Source organism: Pelodiscus sinensis, chromosome 1 (assembly GCF_052426305.1).
Source record: "Pelodiscus sinensis isolate ZL-2025 chromosome 1, ASM5242630v1, whole genome shotgun sequence".
In the NCBI taxonomy this organism is placed as follows: domain Eukaryota; kingdom Metazoa; phylum Chordata; order Testudines; family Trionychidae; genus Pelodiscus; species Pelodiscus sinensis.
In genome coordinates this window covers 44,503,334-44,526,862 of record NC_143052.1, presented here as the reverse complement: position 1 = coordinate 44,526,862, position 23,529 = coordinate 44,503,334, and the positions used below count along the sequence as shown (strand labels likewise).

Genomic DNA, 23,529 nt, shown 5'->3' with positions numbered 1-23,529 from the left:
AACAGAATTTAAATTAAAATTAATTTTTAAAACAGGTGTACATAAGTACTTTGAGGGTATTAAACATGATGCTTTATTATGTCTGGGAGTCCAAGGTAGAAACCTGCTGAAAAAGTTTGGTTAGCTTCATACATTATTGCTATGTCATTTTTACAATTGCATTTAAAAGTAAGTTTATAAAAATGCATACAAAAATTGACATTTTGTTAATATTACCTTAACCTTAATGTTGAAGTTTTCTCTTACATTTTTGTTTGAATTAAAACATAGAAAAAATTATTTTTTTTATTAATAAAAAGAAATGTTTTTGTTTGCAATTGCATTATTTGTTGAGACAGAAATATATGTACTGTACATATATTTGTAACTGAAACCTTTTTGAACTTTGCAAAAAAAATAGCAGTTGGGGTCACCAGTTTCGTCAGTCAGGATTCAGAGTGTGTCCCGATGGGTTTCTGTCAGGTCCCCTATTCTATCAATGATGATAAACTTTTGGCCTCAAGCATGCATGCATTTGCTTCTCTGTTTAGTGCATTAACTATGTGCAATTAATTAACACAACAGGCTTCCCCCAGAAACATCAAATTAGATAAGGATTGAAATTACCTAAGCAGGTTTATTGCAAAATAACATTCAATAATAGTTGTTAGTGAACAGACTCACCTTTGCACTACTGCACCTTATGTAAGCCGTGGCAATGGATTAACACCCACTAAGCACCCCGGATTTTCAGCCCTCCCTTTCTCCCCAAGGTCAGTCAGCAATTACCATTTGGGCTGCATTTTTATACACAGATACAAACAAGTTACACATTACTTCTAACATATTAGGTTGCCACCCTCTGTTGCCTGGTTACCTCCCCATCCCTTGCAGAAGGGTGGTTTGGTTTACTATTCACCATGCTGTTAGGGTTGCCAGGTGTTTGGTATTGACCCGGACAGTCTGGTATTTTAGCCTCCTGTCTGGTAAAAAAATTCAGAAATACCGGACACCTAAAATGTCTGGTATTTTCTGATTTTTTTTTTTCCCAGACAGGAGGCAAAAATACCGGACACCTGGCAACCCTACGACCCACTCAGCAACTGGGCTCAGCCCCCGGCTACCGCCTTCTGCACCAGATCCCCTGCTTACCTGGTTCCACAGGAAAGCTGTGTTTTGGCTTGATCAAGAAAACAAAATGGCCACCAGCAAAAAGCCTAAAGACCAAGGGGAAGCAATGCTTTCCCTGGGTCTTAGTGCTCAACCGTTCCCCTGTTCCTATCCCAATTCTGACTCTGCACGCACTCTGACAGGGGCCATGCTGTTTTAAAGATGTTTTATTATTTAATTTAATTTAATTTTTTTTTGCTCAACAACTTTGGTCTCCCTCCTTCCCCCCTCCCCCCCTCAGAATGTTTTCCCTGGTGTGTTTTTTTTTGGGGGGGAGGGGGGGGCAGGTGTCTGGTATTTTTGGTTAAACAATCTGGCAACCCTACATGCCTTTAACTTCGACTCAGTCCTGAACCTAAGTTAGTATGAACTTTATTTTTGGGGAGGCAGTTCATACCAAGATGTTTTTAGCAAGGTGTTTTGTTATAACCACTCTGAAATGTGCCTATAGCCTATGCTTGGTACCTTTTGGCATTCTTTATGGTTGACCTGGCTTATACTATTTCTCTTTAGCCAAGGCTTTTTTTCCACTTGCAGTTCTACTGAGCCAAAGTTTTGTTTACTAGATTTCAGACCTGGGCTACATCTAGACTGGCGTGATTTTCCGCAAATGCTTTAACGGAAAATTTTTCCGTTGAAAGGATTTGCAGAAAAGAGCGTCTGGATTGGCATGGACGCTTTTCCACAAAAGCACTTTTTGTGGAAAAGCGTCCATGCCAATCTAGACGTGCTTTTGCGCAAAAAAGCCCCAATTGCCATTTTCGCGATGGGGGCTTTTTGCGCAAAACAAATCTGAGCTGTCTACACTGGCCCTTTTGCGCAAAAGCTTTTGTGCAAAAGGACTTTTGGCCGAACGGGAGCAGCATAGTATTTCTGCAAGAAGCACTGATTTCTTACTTGAGATCGTCAGTGTTCTTGTGAAAATTCAAGCGACCAGTGTAGACAGCTGGCAAGTTTTTCTGCAAAAGCAGTTGCTTTTACGGAAAAACTTGCCAATCTAGACACAGCCCTGCTGTTTTTATATTGCTGAGCCTTTAACTTATTACAGTCAAAAAAGGACCCTGGTGGCTCCAGGAAGCACCACTGACCAGGCCCTTCAAGATTGGTTAGCATCACAGTGAGGCTAAGGCAGTCTCTCTGCCTGTCTTGGTGACATATGTTCCTAGAAGCAGCAGCACATCCCCCCTCCAGATCCAGTATGTAGGAGCAGCTGGGGACTCCACACACTGCCCCCACCCCATGCACCACTATGCAGCTTCCATTGACTGGGAATTACAGCCAATGGGAGCTTCAGGAGCAGTACCTGCTGACGGGGCAGCACACACAGCTGTCTGCTTATGCCTCTGCCTAGGAGTTAGATGGGGGACATGCAGCTGCTTCCAGGAACTGCTTAAGGTAAACACCATCTGGAGAAGCCTTGACCTCCCTCCTGCACCACAACCTCCTGCCTTCTGAATCCTTCAATCCCAGCCCAGAGCCACCTCCTGCACCCCCAAATCCCTCATTCCTGTCCTCATACCAGATCCCGCATTCCCAGCCAGAATCTTAACACCCCTGCACCGCAACTTCCTGACCCAGCTCCCTTTCCCATCTTCCAAACCCCATAATCCCAACCTGGAACACCCTCCTACACCCCAAAACCCTTATCTCCAGCCCAACCCCAGAACCTGAACCCCCAGCAAGAGCCCTCACACCCTCCGAATGTGAGCCTCCTGCCCCAGCCTGGTGAAAATGAGTGATGGCAGGTGTGAGCAGATGGCAGGACCTCAAAGAATGGACAGAGGAGGGGCAGGATTGTTCATTTTTGTGAGAGTAGAAAGTGGGCAACACTACTTCAAACATGGACAGTCCTGTAGCCCAGAGAAATTCTTCACTTGAATCCCATAAACAAAGCCCTACCCCAGAAGAGAAAAACTTTTAGGTGCTTAGATTCTAGCAACCTCCAGAAGAATGTATCTATGCACGAAGTTATTGTGAGCCAGCTCAGTTCAGCCCCTGCCATGCACACAGATAACGGATTTTGATTCAAATAATCTATAGTTTTTAGGGCGTTATTATGCATTAGTCTTAAAAAAAAAGTTATTTACAGAGAGAGTGTCAAATATGTATGGAAACATCCAATAGGGTTTTAATATGTCACAAATTACATAGAATTTTTTTTCTGAAAAGCACTGACTTCTCAAGTCTTATGAAGTTCAGATTTGCTTGGAAAATTACCTAAAAATAATAATATGATTATGTTCTCACAGGACAGAATCTGATATTCTTGTTTACTTAGACCTATGATACCAGAAATCAAAACTCTCTAGAAGTCTTTTAAAGCAAATGTTAATGTTTTTATTGGTGTCTGCCTGGCTGTTTCCACTAGCTGGGTAATATTTCTTCCACTCTAGAGGCCCTTTTGATCAAAGATTGTTAATTTTTCTACTTAGATTAGTTCTTTTTATATCTGTGCTTAATGACCATCTTAGCAGTTCCAAGTGGTCATTTCTAAGTACAACGCTCCAGAGAACAATATTATCTTACTACTACCTACTCTGTGGCTGAAAATTGGGATCTGTATACTATGTCAACAACAGATTCTTTGGAAAGCAGGTACAGGTTGGACCTCCCTTAACCGGGACACTCTGGTCCAGTAACATCAGTGGTTTGGCAGTTATAGGGAGGTCGGGCCATGGGGCAGGAGAGTTGGGGGGGGCAGGGAGGAGCAGTGACTCAGCTGGGAGCCCCATGTGGAGGGGTGGGCAACACAGTGGAGAGTTCTGTCCCCTGTAACTGGGAAGTAGCACAGGTCGGCAGCAACCACAGAGCTCTGGCTGGAGCCAGGGAGCTCCAGCACCAGCCATGGAGCTCAAGTCTGGCAGAGGCTGCGGAGCGCTAGCCCTGATCATGGAGCTTAGGGTCTGGCAGCTGCAGCTAGGGAGCACCAGCCTGGAGAGCCACGGCCGGGCAGGCAGCAGCGGTGCCAGGCTGGAATCAATCCTAGCAGGGGGCAGGAGTTCAGCATAGACCATGTTGGGAGGTCCAACTGTGTTGACTTATGCTTTTATACAGCAGGCACCCTGTCTCAGCAAGAATGAGACCAGTTAAAGGGCAGCACTCACTGTAAGGTGTAAATATTTAAAACCTGTGCTGATTTCAACATGTGCTGAACATCTTTAACTCCCACTAATTGAGAGTTATGGGAACTGGGGGTATTTAACACCTTGTTAGATTTGGGGCTGAATTAATAAGACCTTCTGAGCCAGCTCTGTGCACAAACTTGTGCTGGTTGAACTAAAAGTGATGCTGCACCAGTGTAATTAAACTGGTGCAACTGTGTGTGTGGGGGGGCACTTTTACAGCTATTTAAAATTGACTTAGAGCAGTTTAACTTGTCCTTGTTAAACAGAGTCAAGCTACACAGCCATAAGCCAGACTGTGAAAGTGATGGAGAATGTCCATTCACAGTTGCACTAGTTTAAGTGGGTGCTACATCACACCTCTAGCTAAAATGGTGCAACTTCTGTGATTAGACGAGCCCTTCTGTGATGAGACAAGCCTATACTGATATAAATGCAGTGCAAGCTTTGCTGCCCCCCGTCAATGCAGTCACGCTTACAGATGCATGATGCATTCCATTATTAGTTAACATGCCAGAGGCTGCTCATCCTATGCAAGTAGCCCAATTGAAATCAGTTTAATGAGGCAAGCAGGATTTGTCCAAAAATACATAAAGAAGAAGAAGAAAAGCTTTATACAACTCATCAGTAGCTTTGTTGTTGTTCAGTCTTACATAGATTTTAAATGATTAAAAAGTTAAATATCTTTTTGAATCCTCTCCTTTGAGTCCCTCAGAACCACTGAAACTGTGATGCCTGCAGGAAATTGCCACAGGATAGTGGTTAGAAAGAGGGCTATTGTGTGGGTTGTTAATATTCATTTGTTTAAACAATTGGGAAATATCAAGGTTATGCACAAAGTTGGCCTCTGTGTAACATGGGATCTCATTTTCTTGCTAAAAGACAGGAAACAAAGGGTAGGAATAAATGGTAAATTTTCAGATTGGAGAGGGGTAACTAGTGGTGTACCCCAAGGGTTAGTCCTGGGACCAATCCTTTTCAACTTATTCATAAATGATCTGGAGAAAGGGGTAAGCAGTGAGGTAGTAAAGTTTGCAGATGATACCAAACTGTTTAGGATAGTCAAGACAGAAGCAGACTGTGAGGGACTCCAAGAAGATCTCACCAAACTGAATGATTGGGCAACAAAATGGCAAATGAAATTTAATGTGGATAAGTGTAAAGTAATGCACATCGGGAAAAATAACCCCAACTATACGTACAGTATGATGGGGGCTAATTTGGCTATGACAAATCAGGAAAGAGATCTTGGAGTTATCGTGGACAGTTCTCTGAAAACTTCCACACAGTGTGCAGCGGCGGTCAAAAAGGCAAATAGGATGCTAGGAATTATTAGGAAAGGGATAGAAAATAAGACCCAGAACATCTTACTGCCCCTGTATAAAACTATGGTACGCCCACATCTTGAATACTGTGTACAGATGTGGTCTCCTCACCTCAAAAAATATATTTTGGCCTTGGAAAGGGTTCAGAAAAGGGCAACTAGAATGATTAGGGGTTTGGAACGGGTCCCATATGAGGAGAGGCTAAAGAGACTGGGACTTTGCAGTTTAGAAAAGAGGAGACTGAGGGGGGTATGATAGAGGTCTATAAAATCATGAGTGGTGTGGAGAAGGCTGATAAAGAAAAGTTATTTATTAGTTCCCATAATAGAAGAACTAGAGGACACCAAATGAAATTAATGGATAGCAGGTTTAAAACTAATAAAAGGAAGTTCTTCTTCACACAGCGTGTTGTCAACCTGTGGAACTCCTTGCCAGAGGAGGCGGTGAAGGCTAGGACTATAATAGAGTTTAAAGAGAAGCTGGATAAATTCATGGAGGTTAGGTCCATAAAAGGCTATTAGCCGGGGGATAAAATGGTGTCCTTGGCCTCTGATTGTCAGAGGCTGGAGAGAGATGGCAGGAGACAAATCGCTTGATCATTGTCTTCGGTCCACCCTCTCTGGGGCACCTGGTGCTGGCCACTGTCGGTAGACAGGATACTGGGCTAGATGGACCTTTGGTCTGACCCAGTACGGCCGTTCTTATGTTCTTATGTTCATTACTGTTACATTTCACATTCCTTCCTTCTTTCCCTGGGGTTATGTCTACACTGCTATTGCCTTCTTTCAACAGAAAGTCGAAAGAACAGAGGGGTTTTTCCGACAGCGGTAAACCTCTTTCTATAAGAAAGAAGTCTTTTTCTGAAAAAGTTTTTTTTTTTTAAAGGTGTGCGTGGACGCAGAAGAGAGTGTTTTTTCGGAAAAAGAGGCTTCCAAGAAAAAACACAGGTGGTGTTTTTTCAAAAAAAGAGGCCTCCAGGAAAAAACACAGGTGCCCTGATGGACACTCCATCCACAGTAATTCCAACTGAAATGCGAGCTAGCGTCCAATGAATGTGAGCGCTATCTTTCGAAAAAGGAAATCGCTTTTTCATTGCCTTTTTGCTGTGTGGATGCGCTCTTCCGAAAAATGTTTTTCTGGAAGATCTCTTCTGCAAAAGCTTCTTCCAGAAGAAGCTTACAGTCTAGATGTAGCCTGGGTTGCTTATTACACTTACACATTATCTTGCTTTAAATTACATTGCAATTTCTGAGGCAGGGTCTGTGTCTTCCTGTGTGTTTGTACAATTCTTACCATGTTGGGGTTCCATACTGAATGAGACGCTTGAATGTTACTGTAATAAAAATTATCATAATATAACCCCTTACAACATTGGAGCGAATCTATGGTTTTGAACTACACTGTACATCTTGTTTGCATTCATTAGGGGTGACACAGGACAATTTGTAACCAATGAGTATTCATATTGGATTCTGGTCTGGGGTGAAGCAACTCAAAATCAAACAAAAATTCCTTGATAAACTGTAGCTGATTCGATTTATTGGTGTATATCTAGGGTGGGGAACTTCAGGCCTGAGCTCTGGAAACAGCCCCTGGCTTGCCTGGATGCAGCCCCCGAAGCTCAGGGCAACCCCTCCCAGCATTGGCGCTGGGACTCCAGGCCCCTCGCCACCTCCCCGTGGCTCCGGTGTGCAAGGGGAATGTGGGGAGTGTCCTCCTTCTTCTCAGTCAGGGGCCACATCAGTGAGGGTTTTTTGTTTTGTTGTTGTTTGCTTCTCATTTGTGTGTGGCCCCAGACTGATTTTTCTGTGGGTCAGCAGCTCCTGACTCAGAAAAGGTTCTCAACCTCTGGGCTATGTCGAAACTGGCATGATTTTCCGCAAATGCTTTTAACGGAAAACTTTTCCGTTAAAAACATTTGCGGAAAAGAGTGTCTAGATTGGCACGGACGCTTTTCCGCAAAAGCATTTTTTGCGGAAAAGCATCCATGCCAATCTAGACGCGTTTTTGTGTAAAAAAGCCCCGATTGCCATTTTCGCGATCGGGGCTTTTTTGCGCAAAACAAATCTCAGCTGTCTACACTGGCCCTTTTGCGCAAAAACTTTACGCAAAAGGACTTTTGCCTGAATGGGAGCAGCATAGTATTTCCACAAGAAGCACTGATTTCAGACAGTAGGAAGTCAGTGTTCTTGTGGAAATTCAAGCGGCCAGTCTAGACAGCTGTCAAGTTTTTCCGCAAAAGCAGGTGCTTTTGCGGAAAAACTTGCCAGTCTAGACACAGCCCTGGTGTATATGAAGGGCCAATATCACCATCACCTTTTGGTCTGAAGCTGAGATGCAGTATTAAATAGCCACCCTTTTGGGGGAGTACTGTGTACTCCTATAGGTAGGTCCTTTTCCAGTGCTGATTGCTTTGAATCAATGTGTGCTTAGATGTCTAATTATTCTCACTGCAAACATAAATAATGGCAGGAATACAAAGCAGAAGCCCAGCTGAGCCTGAAGTATTGTCCTTACACGTCAGAACTCTGTTCCTAGGCAGCAGGGTTAGAAATGAGTATGGTTGGGGATATCTTCGTCTGAATCGTTTTTGTTTGTTTGTAAATATATGTCGCTCAGTCTGATGTGTCGTAAAGGCAAACACTTTGCACAATAGTACCCTTTTGAGCCAGGGATCAAACTCACCTCTGGCCAGGAAAGGTAAATAATATTCAGAGAAGAGGAGATGAACTCCATCAGAGATATGGTAACTCCTGCTCCATCCTTCTCAGTTCTCATACATCCAGACATTATGCTTTCTATTCACTTATAATGCATTAAAATGTGTTTATCAGTCAGGGTATGTCTACACTACCCCGGTAATGTATGCATACCGAACTTGCTAATGAAGCCCGGGATTTGAATTTCCCGGGCTTCATTAGCATAAAGCCGGCGCCGCCATTTTTAAAAGCCGGCTAGTGCGAACCCCGTGCCGCGCGGCTACACGCGGCACGGACTAGATAGTTCGGATTAGAAGCCTAATCCGAACTATCTAGTCCGTGCCGCGTGTAGCCGCGCGGCACGGGGTTCGCACTAGCCGGCTTTTAAAAATGGCGGCGCCGGCTTTATGCTAATGAAGCCCGGGAAATTCAAATCCCGGGCTTCATTAGCAAGTTCGGTATGCATACATTACCCCCCTAGTTCGAACTAGGGGGGTAGTGTAGACATACCCTCAGAGATTTAACACTGGGCTTATCTGATAATTATGACAGGTGAACACCACAGTATTGGTTATGAATGCTGTCAATGTTTTGCTCTAAATCAAAGTATTTCTTAGCAAATTTTTCATTCTCTGAGATTTTGTGTGTTATATATGTCCCTAGTGTATCTATTTAATGTTTTTTGTTTCATAAAGGGGCGCTATTAAGTCTGTTATATCATTTCATTTACCTTTAATGCATTTTAGTATAGCATTATTTGTTTACCTGATGTAGATATAGTGTCATTCTCCAATATGCGTTCTCCAACATGTTGATGCAACGTCAGTAAAACCAGAGCTCTTCAGCTTTGTAGCCCATTCGCAAAAAATAAAAGATACTTGTTGCTTTACAATCATAGATGCACATTCTACACACTTTCTTTATGCTAAATTTGGGCCATCTCTTTAACTTTTTCCCAAATCCTCCAAACAGTCCTACAGACTGGGAAGCATGAAATCAAATATATTTCATCTTTCCAGCTGTGAAGGTAGGAACAAAAACTAACCAGCAACACAGTAGTTACCAAGAGTTCAATCCCAAATGGAATTAAGCCAACTCTGACTTTAATTTCTACCTTCTGACTTCCCCGGCTAGTCTGCCCTTCTTAGATTCTTGTTTCTGTCTGGCTTCCAGTACATCAGGTTCTTATCCATTTACGAATTCTCTGCTCCTGGGCATTCAGCAGGGCTTGGCTAATATGGTTGTTTTAAAGAGACTGGGCCAGTATAAATTACTCACAATATCTGTGAGCGAAAACATGCCAAAACCTGAGCTGCATATCTAACAATACTCAAAGGACCAAATGCAGAGATGATGCATATGGTGGCATAAGTTAGACAACTTTCACTTAGGGCAGGTCTACACTAGAAGAGCTAAATTAGTGCAGCTGCACTTATGCTTTATGCCAATGGAAGAATGCTCTCTCCTCGGTGTAATTATTCTACCACTGTGAAAGGTGGAAGCTATGTAGGTAGAAGTTCATAGCAACAGTATAGATAGTGCTTAGATCACTGTAATTTGTGTCTTTCATGGTGGTGTCTTTTTCACACCCCTAAGCAACATAAGCTAGATCGACATAAGTGGTACTGTAGAACTGCCCTTAGATGTACTCTTCCATTATGTTAGGGAGTGTGAGTTGATGTAACTTACTGCTTTATCTTCTTCTAAAACTAGTATTCCACCTCTGACACCAGTGTTGCTCTCCTGCTGAGTGGTAACAAAATTCTGGAGTCATCTGGCTCAGCCTCCCAGTGGAGAAGGAAATCAATTATGCACAGTCAAGGTATATTCTAAACGAAACTTGCTTGATTTTATACACCAGTTCTGGAACAGAGATGGTGACAAATGGTATCCTGGCACTCCATTGCTCAGTTTCCAGAACTTTAGTCTAGCAAACCATCTTGCTGCTTCCAACAGCTTTCCTTACAGCCAAATCAAAAACAGTAGAAGCATTATTTGTAACACTTAAAATTAGCTAACGGTCAAATAAAATGAATTTGGGGAGATTATGTGTAGACTGCCATAAAATTATACATGCAGGGAAGCTGGACCTGCAAAAGGAGCAGATTAAAACAGGAGGGGGACTACTCAATTTAAAACCTTCCTCATCCTTAACATATAAATTTCACCATCTTAGACAAATATTTCAGGGCTGTGAGAAATCTTATGTAAACCTCCAAATACATCAACTCTGAATTTGGTTCAAATCCTGCAATTAACTAACCCCCCCTCCCTCCCCCCAAAAAATTGTGGTGCTGGATAGAAAAGCAAAGCTCCCCACCTTTGCTACCACACTTGGGGTATGGCTACACTGGTGTGGGGGCTTTTTTCGAAGAAGGTATGCAAATTGCACTCGCATTTGCATATATTCTTCCGTTTTTTTTCAGGAAGAGGATTTTCTGATATTTGGCTTGTCTACATGGGGCCAAATGTTCTGAAAAAACCCTCTTTCAGAAGCCCCCTTATACCTCGTAAAACAAGGTATATAGGGGGCTTCTGAAAGGTTTTTTTTCCCAAACATTTGGCCCCATGTAGACAAGCCAAATATCAGAAAATCCTTTTCCAGAAAAAACGGAAAATGATAGGCAAATGCGAGTGACATTTGCATACCTTTTTTGGAAAAAAACACACAGCGTAGCCGTACCCACTATAATACGTTTACTACTCTAACAAGTCTGTTAGTCCTCGTGATTTGGCCATTGAGACTGGAATTGTATAATATTTTTCTCACTATGTTTCTGTTCCTTTTGATAGGCAAATTAAGCTCTTGGGACCTTCTGATTTGCTTATCTTCCAGCAAAACTGATGACACAGATTGTATTCCAATAGATGGCTTCAATCAGTTAGAATTGTTCCAAAAGGTAAAGTATTGACATGTCATCTTTTGTTTAGCACAAACTAACAAAAATTGTATTCAGTTATCAATGTATGGCCTAAAACTGTGGTTCATTAAACTATAAAGCAAGTCTGTGTTTCCAAGTTCACTGTCCACTCCAGTATATTTATCTTATACTGTATTTGCATTCTTGTAGATGTTCTATCCAGAGATCAACAGCAAAGTCTTAATGCTTTGAATTTGCATGTGGGTTAATATTTTGATATTCATAGGAAATGAAAATTGTTGTAGCTGGTTGTCATGTTTTGCTTTTTGTCTAATCTGAATGTATGGACTTGATACCACAATCAGAATTCTACTGTCATGCATCACAAGGAATATAGAAGTAAAAGCAAATTGCAGCAAATGCTTCTCTGAGAGAAGAAACTTTAGGAATGTAAAAAAACAGCTAGAAAATACATTCAGTGTTTCAGAATGATTGGATCTATTCAGTCAAATACAAATGGAGATTGTGCCACTTATGCATGGGCTGCATTGGCTCTAGGAAATGTATATAAACATTGTCATTTTACATACATTAATACAAGCATCTCTCCAAACAATGACTTTGGCTCTGCAGCTGACAGAATGTGGATGGACTGCTGCACCATGTGGAGCCTGCTCTGGAGTCCTTTTGAATTTGCACATGAACAGCAGCCGACACGCATACTGTCAATTGCAGCATCAAAGCCAAAATTAGCTAGTCTTCTAAAGAGGTCCATAATTGGCCCTCAATTTTTCACCTGAATTTTGCAAATTGCAGGCATAAGTTAGGTTATATAGTCATCAAGGTTCCTGATTCAATATTTAATTTGTAGGTGCAGACATGTTAGTGACTGAAATTGCACAGTTATTTGCATCTGCAAAAGTGTGGAAATAAAGGTATAGGCCTATATTGAGTCATAATTTCAAAAGAATTGCACAAATAATAATTGCAGGCACAACATTGCATTCTCCAAACTAAGGGTGCACAACAATAAAAGGATCTTCTAGAAAGCTGGATTTCTTCCATGAATCTTATTAGTAATGATCAAATCAAGACTGGATTTTTTTAAATTTATGGTTTATTAATTATTTTGTAGTGCCTGAGTTATTGAAGAGGTCAGACTAGATGATAACAGTGGTCCATTCTGGCCTTGAAATATATAAATAAATTCACTGTTTCAAGAATAGTTCGTCATCTGGCATATTACCCCAGTACATATGTATATTATGTTGACTGTCTGATTGGGATCTTCATCCTGCAACATGTGTAACTTTACACCTGGGCATTGGCCTACTCTGAGGGTCAAGGGCCAGATTTGTAAAAGTATTTATATGCCTAGAGATGCAGTTAAGTGCCTAATGCAATTTTCAAAAACACCTAGGTGCCTAACTCTCAGGAACTTCTGCACTATAGGGTTTTGCCATGGCAGTTAAGAACCTTGATACTTTTAAAAATCCCAGTAGGTGCCCATTTGCTTAAATACCGAGGTGCCTAAATACCTTACAAAATCTGGGCTCAGGCCATTTGATTGTAAATTCCTTGAAGTGGGGACTGTATCTCCCTTTATGTCTACACAGCACAGTGAACAGTTTGGCACTGTTTATTTAGATTTGCAATATATACGTACAGAAATCCCTTACATTTGCGAAATTTTAAAAATATGATCATATACAAAATAATGTAAAAAATGACTGTGGGAGGCCAATCCATTCTACAACAGCGAGGCAGGAAAAGGAGCTCAGAATTAACCTGTCGCGGGAGGTGAAAGATGTACTAGCCACCTCTGCATGATAGGTTTTGCCCTGCTTTTGCCTAATGGGGTTCTAGACTGCCTACTGTGTGGTTCTATGACAGCTGAAGATGATGGAAACAGTTGCTTGGTTTACTCAGGAGATCTTTGGGAAAAGAGCCCTCTCCCATGCCTTGGGTCAACGGAGCTAAGTGGCTTGTGTACGTAAATTAATGGGAATTATGCACATGGTTATATAATAATTTGACCACTTTTCAAAGTTGAGTACCACAGTTAGATTGCTAAATCGATATTTAGGGAATTAATGTACTGACCTGGATTTCAAGGGACTGAACTTCTGTTCTGTTGCAGCGCATGCTCTTCGAGAACAGTGCTTTCTGGCGCACCTAGGAAAGAAGCCAAGTGCCAGCAAGAGTCAGTTGCCTTTTGCCAAGGGCAGCATTTCTCTATCAAAATTGTTTTGATGCTTAATTGAAAAGGAGTGGTCCCCACTATCATTCATTTGAACCTATAATTGGCTTTATTGAAAGCCATTAGCTTACTAGTGGTAGCGATACTGACTGGAATATTATATATGTCAGGGCACTTTAATGCACCACTTGAAACAAAGTAGTTTACAATAGGGGGAAGCATGAGTAGTGTTACTGATAAATCAATAGCCACATAAAATCACACTGGAATCCAGTATCATGACTATGGTTTCGTTCCTCTGTGAGCCAGGTGTAACATCAGGATGCCGTATGCCAACAATTGTTTAGCGATAGGATGATTACCCCACAGAATATGCTTTCTGTGCTACATTATTACCGATTCTTATGGCCATCAGCCTGCATAACAGAATAATTAGCAATCAGAGCACTAGAGACGAATATACCTAAAGCCTTTGAAACTAAGGCACAAAGAAACTAAGTGCTTGCCCTAGGTCACAAGGGAAATCTGTGGCAGAGCAGCAACTTAGCATAGGTCTTCCACATCCCAGGCTAAGATCCTAAACATTGGATCATCATTTCTCTCTATGTGCTCTTCCAGTGCTATGAATGAGGATGATTGACAGGCACACAGAGGAGCAAGAAGCTTTGGAGGTGAAAACTGTGGGGGTGACAGAATCATAGTATCCAGAAGAGGAAAAAAAGTCTGAAACTTGCTTTGTGGTAGCTATGTAGGAGAAGCTTCCACCTCAGAATTCTATTTTCACACTCACAGTGAGCAGCAAAAGGGAACATAAATCAATGTTGACATCAGTAGGAATTTCACACATGAGGTGGCCCTGGCAAATGCTATGTGAAAACATGCAGGGTTCGTGAGACATAGTGCATCTTCTGGTGAAGTCATAGAGCATCTCTGTATTATTTTCAGGTAAATACACTCCCAGAGATTCAGCACTTGCTTTGCAGAAGAGAAGGATTATGCCAGATAATTAGAGCTTTTCCAGGTAATCCTTTAATTTGTTTCAGTTTGCATAAATGTTGAAGATCCTTTGACCTGCTTAATAGAGAGGCTAATTCTCTCTGTGTTGGAATGTGTGGTTTCATATTTGTATATTCTTTATTTAGCAGAATTTAAAAACAAAATAGAATAGAAACAATTAGTCCATTTCAGACATCTCTTGAAAGTAATTTGTAGTAATAAAGGATCCTTTACACTAAACTTACTCCATCATTTAGCTAGTGGAGACTGGCAAAATCAATTTATTTTAGAATACAAACATCCTATATGTCAGACTATATTGTTGTTATTCCATGTATTTATGTTTATCCTTCAAAGCCCTTGGTTCAATGAATTACGTTTATTCAGCTTAACAAAAATATTGAGGCATGAAGAAGGAATAGGAGTTGGAGCTTGGTTTCCAGCCCAAGAGAGTTTACTTATTAAAAAAAAAAAGTCTTGTGCATTAAATTCATCAACCAGAAAAGTTTAAAGGTTATGGGCCAGCTGCCAGAGAATCCTAATTTACTCTGGGTAAAATCCAGCCCAGAGCACGGGTCTGGCTCAAAGCCCTATGCTCCATGTTAATCCCTAGTTAAATTCTATGGAGATAAATTCTGATCTCATTTACACCAGTGAATATCCGGTGTCTGGATTTACACCATATAACTGACATCACATCACGCTGGCCCCATGCTGAGTGTATAACTATGTCTTAAGTCCACTATGTCCACTGTGTGACCCTTTTGCTTTGGGATGTGTAGTAGAAGCTAGTCTGATACAATACTGATTTTGGACAAATTAGAGTTGATCTGTCAAAGTTCCAAGGATTTCAGAAATTGCTTTGATTTTGTAACAGTCTGGATTTGAAACATTTTGGTTAGCTCTGTTGCACTGTTTGGACAACAGCCAATTAAAAGAGTTTTATTATTGTGCTACCACAAAACCATGGACATAAGAGGCCCTCACCACAGGGAGAGATTTCCCCTCCAAGTCATACTTTCATTTATGTCCATAAATTGTAATAGTCATCTCTTGCTCGCTCGCTCACACACGCACACACACTGACTAGTGTTCTGCTTCTCTAAGCGCCGCTTTTAAACATCTGATTAATTCCTTTCTATCTTCCTTTCTATCCTTATTCACTAGATAAATGGGCCTAGTCTTGAGTGGTGCTGATGTCCCACTGAAGGTGCTGGGAGTTGAGTACTCAGCATTTCTCAGGACTTAGGCCCTTACTCACACAGACTGTGTGAGACTGCAGCACAGGTAGGCATGGTCACACTAACCTTAGCCTCACCAGCATGGCTAAAAGTAGCAGTTTAGACATGATGTACAGGCCTCAGTGTGGGCTGTTAATGTGGGTATGTACACAGAGTTCCGTGTAGGCTTCTTCAGCTTGTGCTGAAGCCTGTGCCACATCTTCCCTGCTATTTTTGACTATTCTAGCTCATCCAAGCTGCAGTCATGCTTGCAGTTGCATCGTACACAGACTCTGTGTCTGATGATGATTTTGACGGTTTATAAGACAAGCTCCTCAAGTAATGTAGGCTTCTAATTTTAGCTTCTAAGCAAAGATTTTTAGCAAGTCTAATACAAATAGACATATCTTTAAGATTTTTTTAAAATCTGTTTTTAATCTTAATGTTCCCTGGTGGTTTGAGAAACCAAACAGAATAGGTTTGTCCTACTGCATGAGATCTAGAGAGTGAAACCATCTAGTGTGGATTCCCTGTCCAGGAGGAATGACGGACACAAAATAAACCAATAGTTTAAAAGTGAAAAGAGGATGGGGGCTGTTGATCTCCCAAAATGTGTGATCCCTCCCTGCTATCACAGATCTCTTTTTCCTCTTTCCTTTTCTTGTCAGCACTTCCTGACAGACTTTTCATTTCAGTCCAGACAGCAGCATTGCCAAGAGTCTGGATTTGGCTGAGTAGTTTCCTGGATTTTGAAATGATCCCAGGAGAAACTAATCTCTCCTCTTGCAGTAGCACATGGGAATTTGTTTCTTTTAAAGCCAGAATTGGCTTGTTGATCCTGTGTCTCTGCCTGTGGGGGAAAGGAAACTCACCTGATCCTATTGGAGATGGCTTGTCAGCTTGTATTTCCCATCCATGTAGCATGTAACGGGAGTTCGCTATGTAAGGGAACAAGTAATAAACATGGTTGCTTACCCAGAAGAGCTTACAATCTACTAAAAGACAAGATGAGACAGGACAAGGGGTGACAATAAGGCAGAGGGATGGATTCACAACTGTAAGATTGTGTTTCCATTGATAGGTTATGCCACTTCATAATGCTTATAGACTAACTGAAGCGTAGGAGCATAAGCTTTCGTGGGCAAAGACCCACTTTGTCAGATGCATGTAGTGGAAATTTCCAGAGGCAGGTATAAATATGCAGGCCAGGATCAGGCTGGAGATGACGAGGTGGATCCAATCAAGGAGGATGAGGCCCACTTCTAGCAGCTGATCTGGAGGTGTGAATTCCAAGAGAGCAGAAGCTGCTTTTGTAGTTAGCGAGCCATTCACAGTCTTTGTTTAATCCAGAGTTGATTGTGTCAAACTTAAAGATGAACTGTAGCTCAGCAGTTTCTCTTTGAAGTCTGGTCCTGAAGTTTTTTTGCTGCAGGATGGCTACTTTTAGATCTGCAATTGTGTGTCCAGGAAGATTGAAGTGTTCCCCTACAGGTTTTTGTATGTTGCCATTCCTAATATCAGAGTTGTGTCCATTGATTCTTTTACGTAGGGACTGTCCAGTTTGGCCGATGTATATAGCAGTGGGGCATTGTTGGCACATGATGGCATATATTACAAAATGACAGTCTGGACCTCTACATAGAATGCTTCCGCCGACGTGCACAGGCAGAAATTGTGGAAAAACAGCATCGCTTGCCTGGTAACCTCAGTCGTGCAGAACGCAATGCCATCCACAGCCTCCGGAACAACTCTGACATTATAATCAAAGAGGCTGACAAAGGAGGTGCTGTTGTCATCATGAACAGGTCTGACTACCTAAAGGAGGCTGCCAGACAACTCTCCAATACCAAATTCTACAGGCCTCTTTCCTCAGATCCCACTAAGGAATACACTAAAAGTAGCCATCCTCGTCATCTCCAGCCTGATCCTGGCCTGCATATTTATGCCTGCCTCTGGAAATTTCCACTACATGCATCTGACGAAGTGGGTATTTGCCCACGAAAGCTTATGCTCCTATGCTTCAGTTAGTCTATAAGGTGCCACAGGACTCCTCGTTGCTTTTGCAGATTCTGACTAACACGGCTACCCCTCTGATACTTCATAATGCTTGTTTCCTTTTAAAATTGATGTATTTTCCCTAAAGCTGTGTGGAGCAGAGGTGTAATTATGTAAGGGGAAGGTTGTTTGCTGTGCCTTTAAGTGTAAAATGGGTGCTGTAGCTTGCCTACAAGGAAAGACGCACTCTGTTTGTTCAAAACTATATACACATAGTTTTGTTGCTCTCTAAGGTGCCATAGGACTACGTGTTTTTAAAGTCACAGACTAACACAGCTACCCCTCTAGGACAAGACATTGTAGTTCTTGTTTCTTTGTTTTTCCCCTTCACTGTAAAATAGTGTAACCAGACTGAAAACTCATTTGTTTTTTGTGTATGAAGAACCAGCCTGGGAGAGCTCTGGAGCAGTTCTGTGAGTGGTGGGAAAAAGGAAGCTGTGGAGGGAGAGGCAGAGAGAAGTGATCTGGCAATGAGGAGGAAAAGGTCACAGGTGTATATGAGGATGTGGTCATAGAGGGTGGGTAGGACAGAGCTATAGTGAGAGGGAAGGGTTGGGATGCAGCAAGATGAGAGACAAAGAGAGCTGCTAGATGCTGGGCTGATAGGGCAGTGGGAAGAGAGGGTTCTGTATAATAATGGAACATGTTGGTTAATATCAGGAGGCTTGAACCTGGGAAGGCTGGATCATTCTGCTTCTTGAGATAGTGGTGGCTGGCTGGAGGGGCATCCGGGGAGAGAGCTTTTCAACCTGCCTGCCCCCTGCCTGCCCCGTGTGGAGGAGATGGGCTGAAGGAACACAGTAGCCTGGGCTTGGCTGCTGCATGGTCTGGTAGGGGTTCAGGAGAAGACCCTAATGCTCATCCCTCTATTCCATGGTTCTCCTGTTGCTGGATGTTGTGTGCAGCTACAAGACTCTCTGAGAGAGATTTCTATAGGCGTATTAGCAATAAGAAGGTGATCAGAGAGGGTGTGGGATCCTTACTGAAAGAGGGTGGTAACTTAGTGACAGATGATATGGGAAAAGCTGAAGTATTCAATACTATTTTTGCCTCTGTCTTTACAGACAAGGTCAACTCCAAAACTGCTAGGCAGCACAGTATAGGAAGGAGGTGGGCAGCCCTCGGTGGGGAAAAAATAGGTTAAGATATATTTAGAAAAGTTGGACATACACAAATGCATGGGGCCAGACCTAATGCATCTAAGGATACTAAAGGAGCTTGCTGATGTAATTGGAGAGCCATTGGCCATTATCTCTGAAAACTTGTGGAAATCAGGGCAGGTCCTGAGCAATTGTAAAAAGGCAAATGTAGTGCCCATCTCTAAAAAAGGGAAGAAGGAGAATACAAGGAAATACAGATTAGTCAGCCTCACACCAGTCCCCAGAAAAATCATGGAGAGGATCTTCAAGAAATCCATTTTGAAGCACTTGCAAAAGGAAAGTGATCAGAAAGAGTCAACATGGATTCACCAAGGGCAAGTCATGTCTGATCAACCTGATTGCCTTCTGTGATGAGGTAATTGGCTCTGTGGACATGGAGAAGGTGGTGGACATGATAGACCTTGACTTTAGCATAACTTTTTATGCAGTCTCCCACAGTATTTTTGCCAGCAAGTTAAGGAAGTATGAATGGGATAAATGAACTGAAAGGTGGATAGAAAGCTGGCTAGATTGTCAGGATCAACAGGTAGTGATCAATAGCTCAGTGTCTCGTTGGCAGTTGGTAAAATGTGGATGCATTGGAGAAAGCCCAGCAGAGGGCAACAAAATGATTAGGGGGCTGGAGCACATGACCTATAAGAAGAGGCTGAGGAATTTGGGCTTTTTTAGTCTTCAGTAGAGAAGAGTGAGGGGGGATTTGATAGCAGCCTTCAGCTTCTTGAAGGAGGTTCCAAAGAGGCTGGAAAAGAGGCTGTTCTCAGTGCTGACAGATAACAGAATGGGGAGCAATGGTCTCAAGTTGCAGTGGGGGAGGTCTAGATTGGATATTAGGAACAGGGCTGGATTAAGGGTGGGGGCTAGCTGGGCAGTGCCCTGGGGCGCCAACCTATGGGGGAGTGCCTGATTGAAGTGGTAAGGGGCGCCATGCGCCCAGGGCACAAGTATGGCTCAGTCCGGCACTGATTAGGAAAAGCTATTTCACTAGGAGGGTGATGAAGCACTGGAACGGGTTGCCTAGGGAGGTGGTGGAATCTCCATCCCTAGAAGTTTTTAAATCCCAGTTTGACAAGGCCCTGGCTGGGATGATTTAGATGGGATTGGCCCTGCTTTTAGCATGGGGTTGGACAGTGACCTCCTTTCAACCCTATGATTCTAGGTGCCTTTACAGACCACCAAAGAAGCTACTCCTGGCTGCTTCTGGCTTCAAGTTTGAGGATGCCTAGGGTGAGGATTTAGAAGGCTTGGGCCCCGTGCTCCAGAGCAGCTGCTGTGTGGTCAGAACCAGGCTGGATGCCATGGAACTTTCTTTCCCTACAAAAAGCTAGGCAGATAGAAGAGGAGAAGAGAGCCAGAGAAGCCCTATGTTCCACCCTGATGGTGGGCCAAAGCGGACCCATAATGCACGATCAACCTTCTGTCTCAGAGTTTTCCCTCGGAAAGTATTGGGATTGTTGGCAGAGAAGATGAGTCCTTGACATTCCTCTTACCTAAGCAGTCCAGTCCAGCCCTTTACAAACACACATTAAATTCTTTCCCCAGGGTCCAGCCTGTGTTGTTCCCATCTCAGCCAAGCCAGCAGTGGCATTTAAGGTATATCTTTGCTGCATGCAGGCTTCCCTCCCTGGCAGTGTGCAGCGTGCTCAAGATACTCATTCACTCACATGGCACGCTCTCTGAATACCAGCTAGCTGCCACAGCTTGTCTGCCTTCCTCTCTCTCTTTGGTGACCCAATGACCAAACTGTGATATAGTGACATGACCAAAGGGTGGGGTGGTATGTACAGCAATCGTGAAGTCCTTTGCTATTCTCTAGTGCTAGCTTCTCCTCCAATTCCATTACTGTAGCAAGCAGGTGGCTAGTAAAAATTAATTGTGGGGTGCTTGGTGTTATTTTTCACTTCCCTTTCCTTTGCCTTGGGAGATGCCACCTGATGTGAGTTGCTGAGGGTGGGGGGCAAGGTGACATTCCTTGCCTTCTGCTATCCTGTTGGCCACAGTTGTAGGTTTGTAGCAGCAGGTGGTTGGCTTGCTGCAATCGTCTGTGAGGCAAGCTGCTTACTGCCGCTCTGCTCTGACTCACTACCAGCTGCTGTGACTCTATGTGTGTTAGGTCCCCTCTAATTACTGGGCCTGAATCCAAAGATCTGCCGTAAATCCACCCTTGGGAGCTTTAAATTATAGATTAAACATTCTTTCCATTTTAATAATCTAAAATGTTAGTGACGGGAGTGTACATTTTCAAAAATAGATTTACTTGTGATTGCCAAAGTGCTTTAAAAATGTCTCCATACAAGTAAGCATCACAGTGTTGTGGCTGAGGGCTGTGTGCAGTGAAGCTCAAGAATGCTAAACCTGATCTATTTGTTTCTATTTTTATCTTATTTAGATTATAAACTCTCAGGGACATGGATTCTCTCTTATTATGTAGCTGTACAGTGCCTAGCACTGATCTCAATTGGCTCATTGAAGCACTTCTGTAGTAATAGCAAATAAATGCAATGTGTTTTGAAAGAAAAAATTAAAAAGATAAATGAGTTTAACTACTTGGTCTTTGCTTACATACCATCTTCTCCTGGATTATTAGGGTATCATTATGCATGTGGCTCTTAACGCTGTGCCAACTTTTTCGTTATAAGTCATTTTTTCCAGAGTTTAATAACTGGTCTGTAAACATTGGTTTTGGTTTATAGCATGGCTCACATAATTCTAACCCAGAAGCAAGTTGTTTTGGAAAATATCAAGCCAATCAATCTTTTTCATTGTAGTTATAAGTGTGTTACAGGAAAGAGAAGAAGCAGAAGTTTGAATTTAAAGACTCATTTTTCTGCACATCACTTAAAAGAAATTTAAAAACAACAGCAAACAGGGCAGGTGTCAAGGCTGTTCACCACTTTGGCATGATAAATGCAGAAGTGGGGGCTTGAAAAAGCACCCCAAAACCTTATCTCTACAGGCTTTGGTACAAAAACTTCCCCCCAAAATCCTAATGCCTGGACTTTGGCAAATATCTGCTGCCACTATCAAGTGCTTTTGAACCCACAAATGGGGTGGATACTTGAAACGAAACCCTGAGGCACCCCAAGCTCTTTTCCCCAAAGAGCTTGAAAAAGAAGAGAGAAAACAAGTCACAGTCTGAGGTAGCTGACTCCTAGTCAGAGGGTACGTCTAGACTACATGCCTCTGTCGCCAGAGGCATGTAGATTAGGCTACCAGGCATAGGAAATTGAAGCGGCGATTTAAATAATCGCCGCTTCATTTAAATTTACATGGCTGCTGCGCTGAGCCGACAAACAGCTGATCAGCTGTTTGTTGGCTCAGCGCGGTAGTCTGGACGTGCGGGGGTAGACATCAAAGGCATTTGTCGACCACCGAGGTATGCCTCCTGGGATGAGGTTTACCTGGGTGGTCGACAAATGCCTTTGATGTCGACCCCCGCGCGTCCAGACTACCGCGCTGAGCCGACAAACAGCTGGTCAGCTGTTTGTCGGCTCAGCGCGGCAGCCATGTAAATTTAAATGAAGCGGCGATTATTTAAATCGCCGCTTCATTTTTCTATGCCTGGTAGCCTAATCTACATGCCTCTGACGACAGAGGCATGTAGTCTAGACGTACCCAGACAGACAGACCTCCCAGGACACACAAATGAACCAATACTGGTTAATAAGAAAAAGAAAACAAACTTTTATTACCAAAACAAAAATACCATTGCAAGCATAGTTGAGGTGGCTAGATGGTAAGAGCCAACAATTGATATACTCAGAGAAAATTCCCTGGGTTAGAAAGCTTCATTACAAAAGAGAGAAAAAATACTTTTAAAGAAAGAAAAGACATTTTTAACAGCACAGACCTCAATTCCAGATTCCCAAACCAGAAAATAAAACCTGATGGGCTAACTAAACTTTGCCCTACTTACGTATTGTGAGAAGACTTTTCAGAGAGAGAGAGAGAGAGAGAGACAGACTCACTCCCATCTCCTTGTTACCTGGAAGGAACTGCTTTGACTCGGACAAAGGAGAGAAAAGATAAAAAATTCCCTTGTCCCAGTTTGAAATCGCTACCTTCATTGTTATTGGCTGACTAGATACCTGGCAAAGATAGGAGACATAGTTAACCCCTTAGTCCTCAGGTGCTGGTCAGCCCTCCTGGTTATGACAGCAGGTTATTAGTCCCTAAAGCCAATTCATTTGATAATGACTTTAGGAGGAAAGTTAAACAAAGTAATGTGTTTTGAAATAATAAAGTAGTGGATAGTCATGGCTGTCTTTCTCACTCTGAAAGTTCACAAATATTGTTTAGATTGGGCTTCAGTAAGCTTTAATGCATGGGTTAAATTCTTTTCTGTCTAGGTCTGATTGACTGCAAACTGGGTTTTATTTCAGTCACATTTAGATAACGATTTCCTACATTTTCAATAGTGAAGTGTCATTTGAAGTGGCTCAGTTTTTGGGAGCTCAGCCTGAGATACTTAAATGGAGGCAGATTTTCAGAGGATGGGAGCTCTCTGCTTTTTGAAGATCACACTGGAGTCAACATCACCAGTCACTTTTGAAAATTTAGGCTGATGTCTTTAAAATAAACATCTTTTCCCCCACTTGGCCTAAACCACAGAAATGTGCACATCACACAAAAGCTAATAGCATGACAAAATAGCAACAAAAACAGTAAACACTGGATTCACTGACGTTAAGTGGAGTTTTTCGCTTGGCTTCATTGGGGCCCAGATTTGTCATATGATGTTTTAC

General features: G+C 42.5%; 1 protein-coding gene across 5 annotated transcripts in view; it reads left to right on the top strand.

Moving 5' to 3' along the window:
• Positions 1 to 23,529, top strand: part of CPED1 (cadherin like and PC-esterase domain containing 1) — a 211,074-nt gene that overhangs the window by 39,826 nt on the left and 147,719 nt on the right. For 3 of the 5 annotated variants that reach the window (XR_012903743.2, XM_075928905.2, XM_075928915.2), the window contains exons 4-5: positions 11,089 to 11,195; positions 14,302 to 14,377. The exons of 1 other annotated variant lie outside the window; for it this stretch is intronic. Coding sequence is in view for 3 of the 4 variants with exons in the window: in XM_075928905.2 (XP_075785020.2) it covers positions 11,089 to 11,195; positions 14,302 to 14,377 (183 nt within the window). In the remaining variant the exon portion in view is untranslated. Of the gene's footprint in view, positions 1 to 10,008; positions 10,118 to 11,088; positions 11,196 to 14,301; positions 14,378 to 23,529 lie in introns of all 5 variants that reach the window. One more of the 5 variants, XM_075928938.2, reaches the window with a different exon arrangement.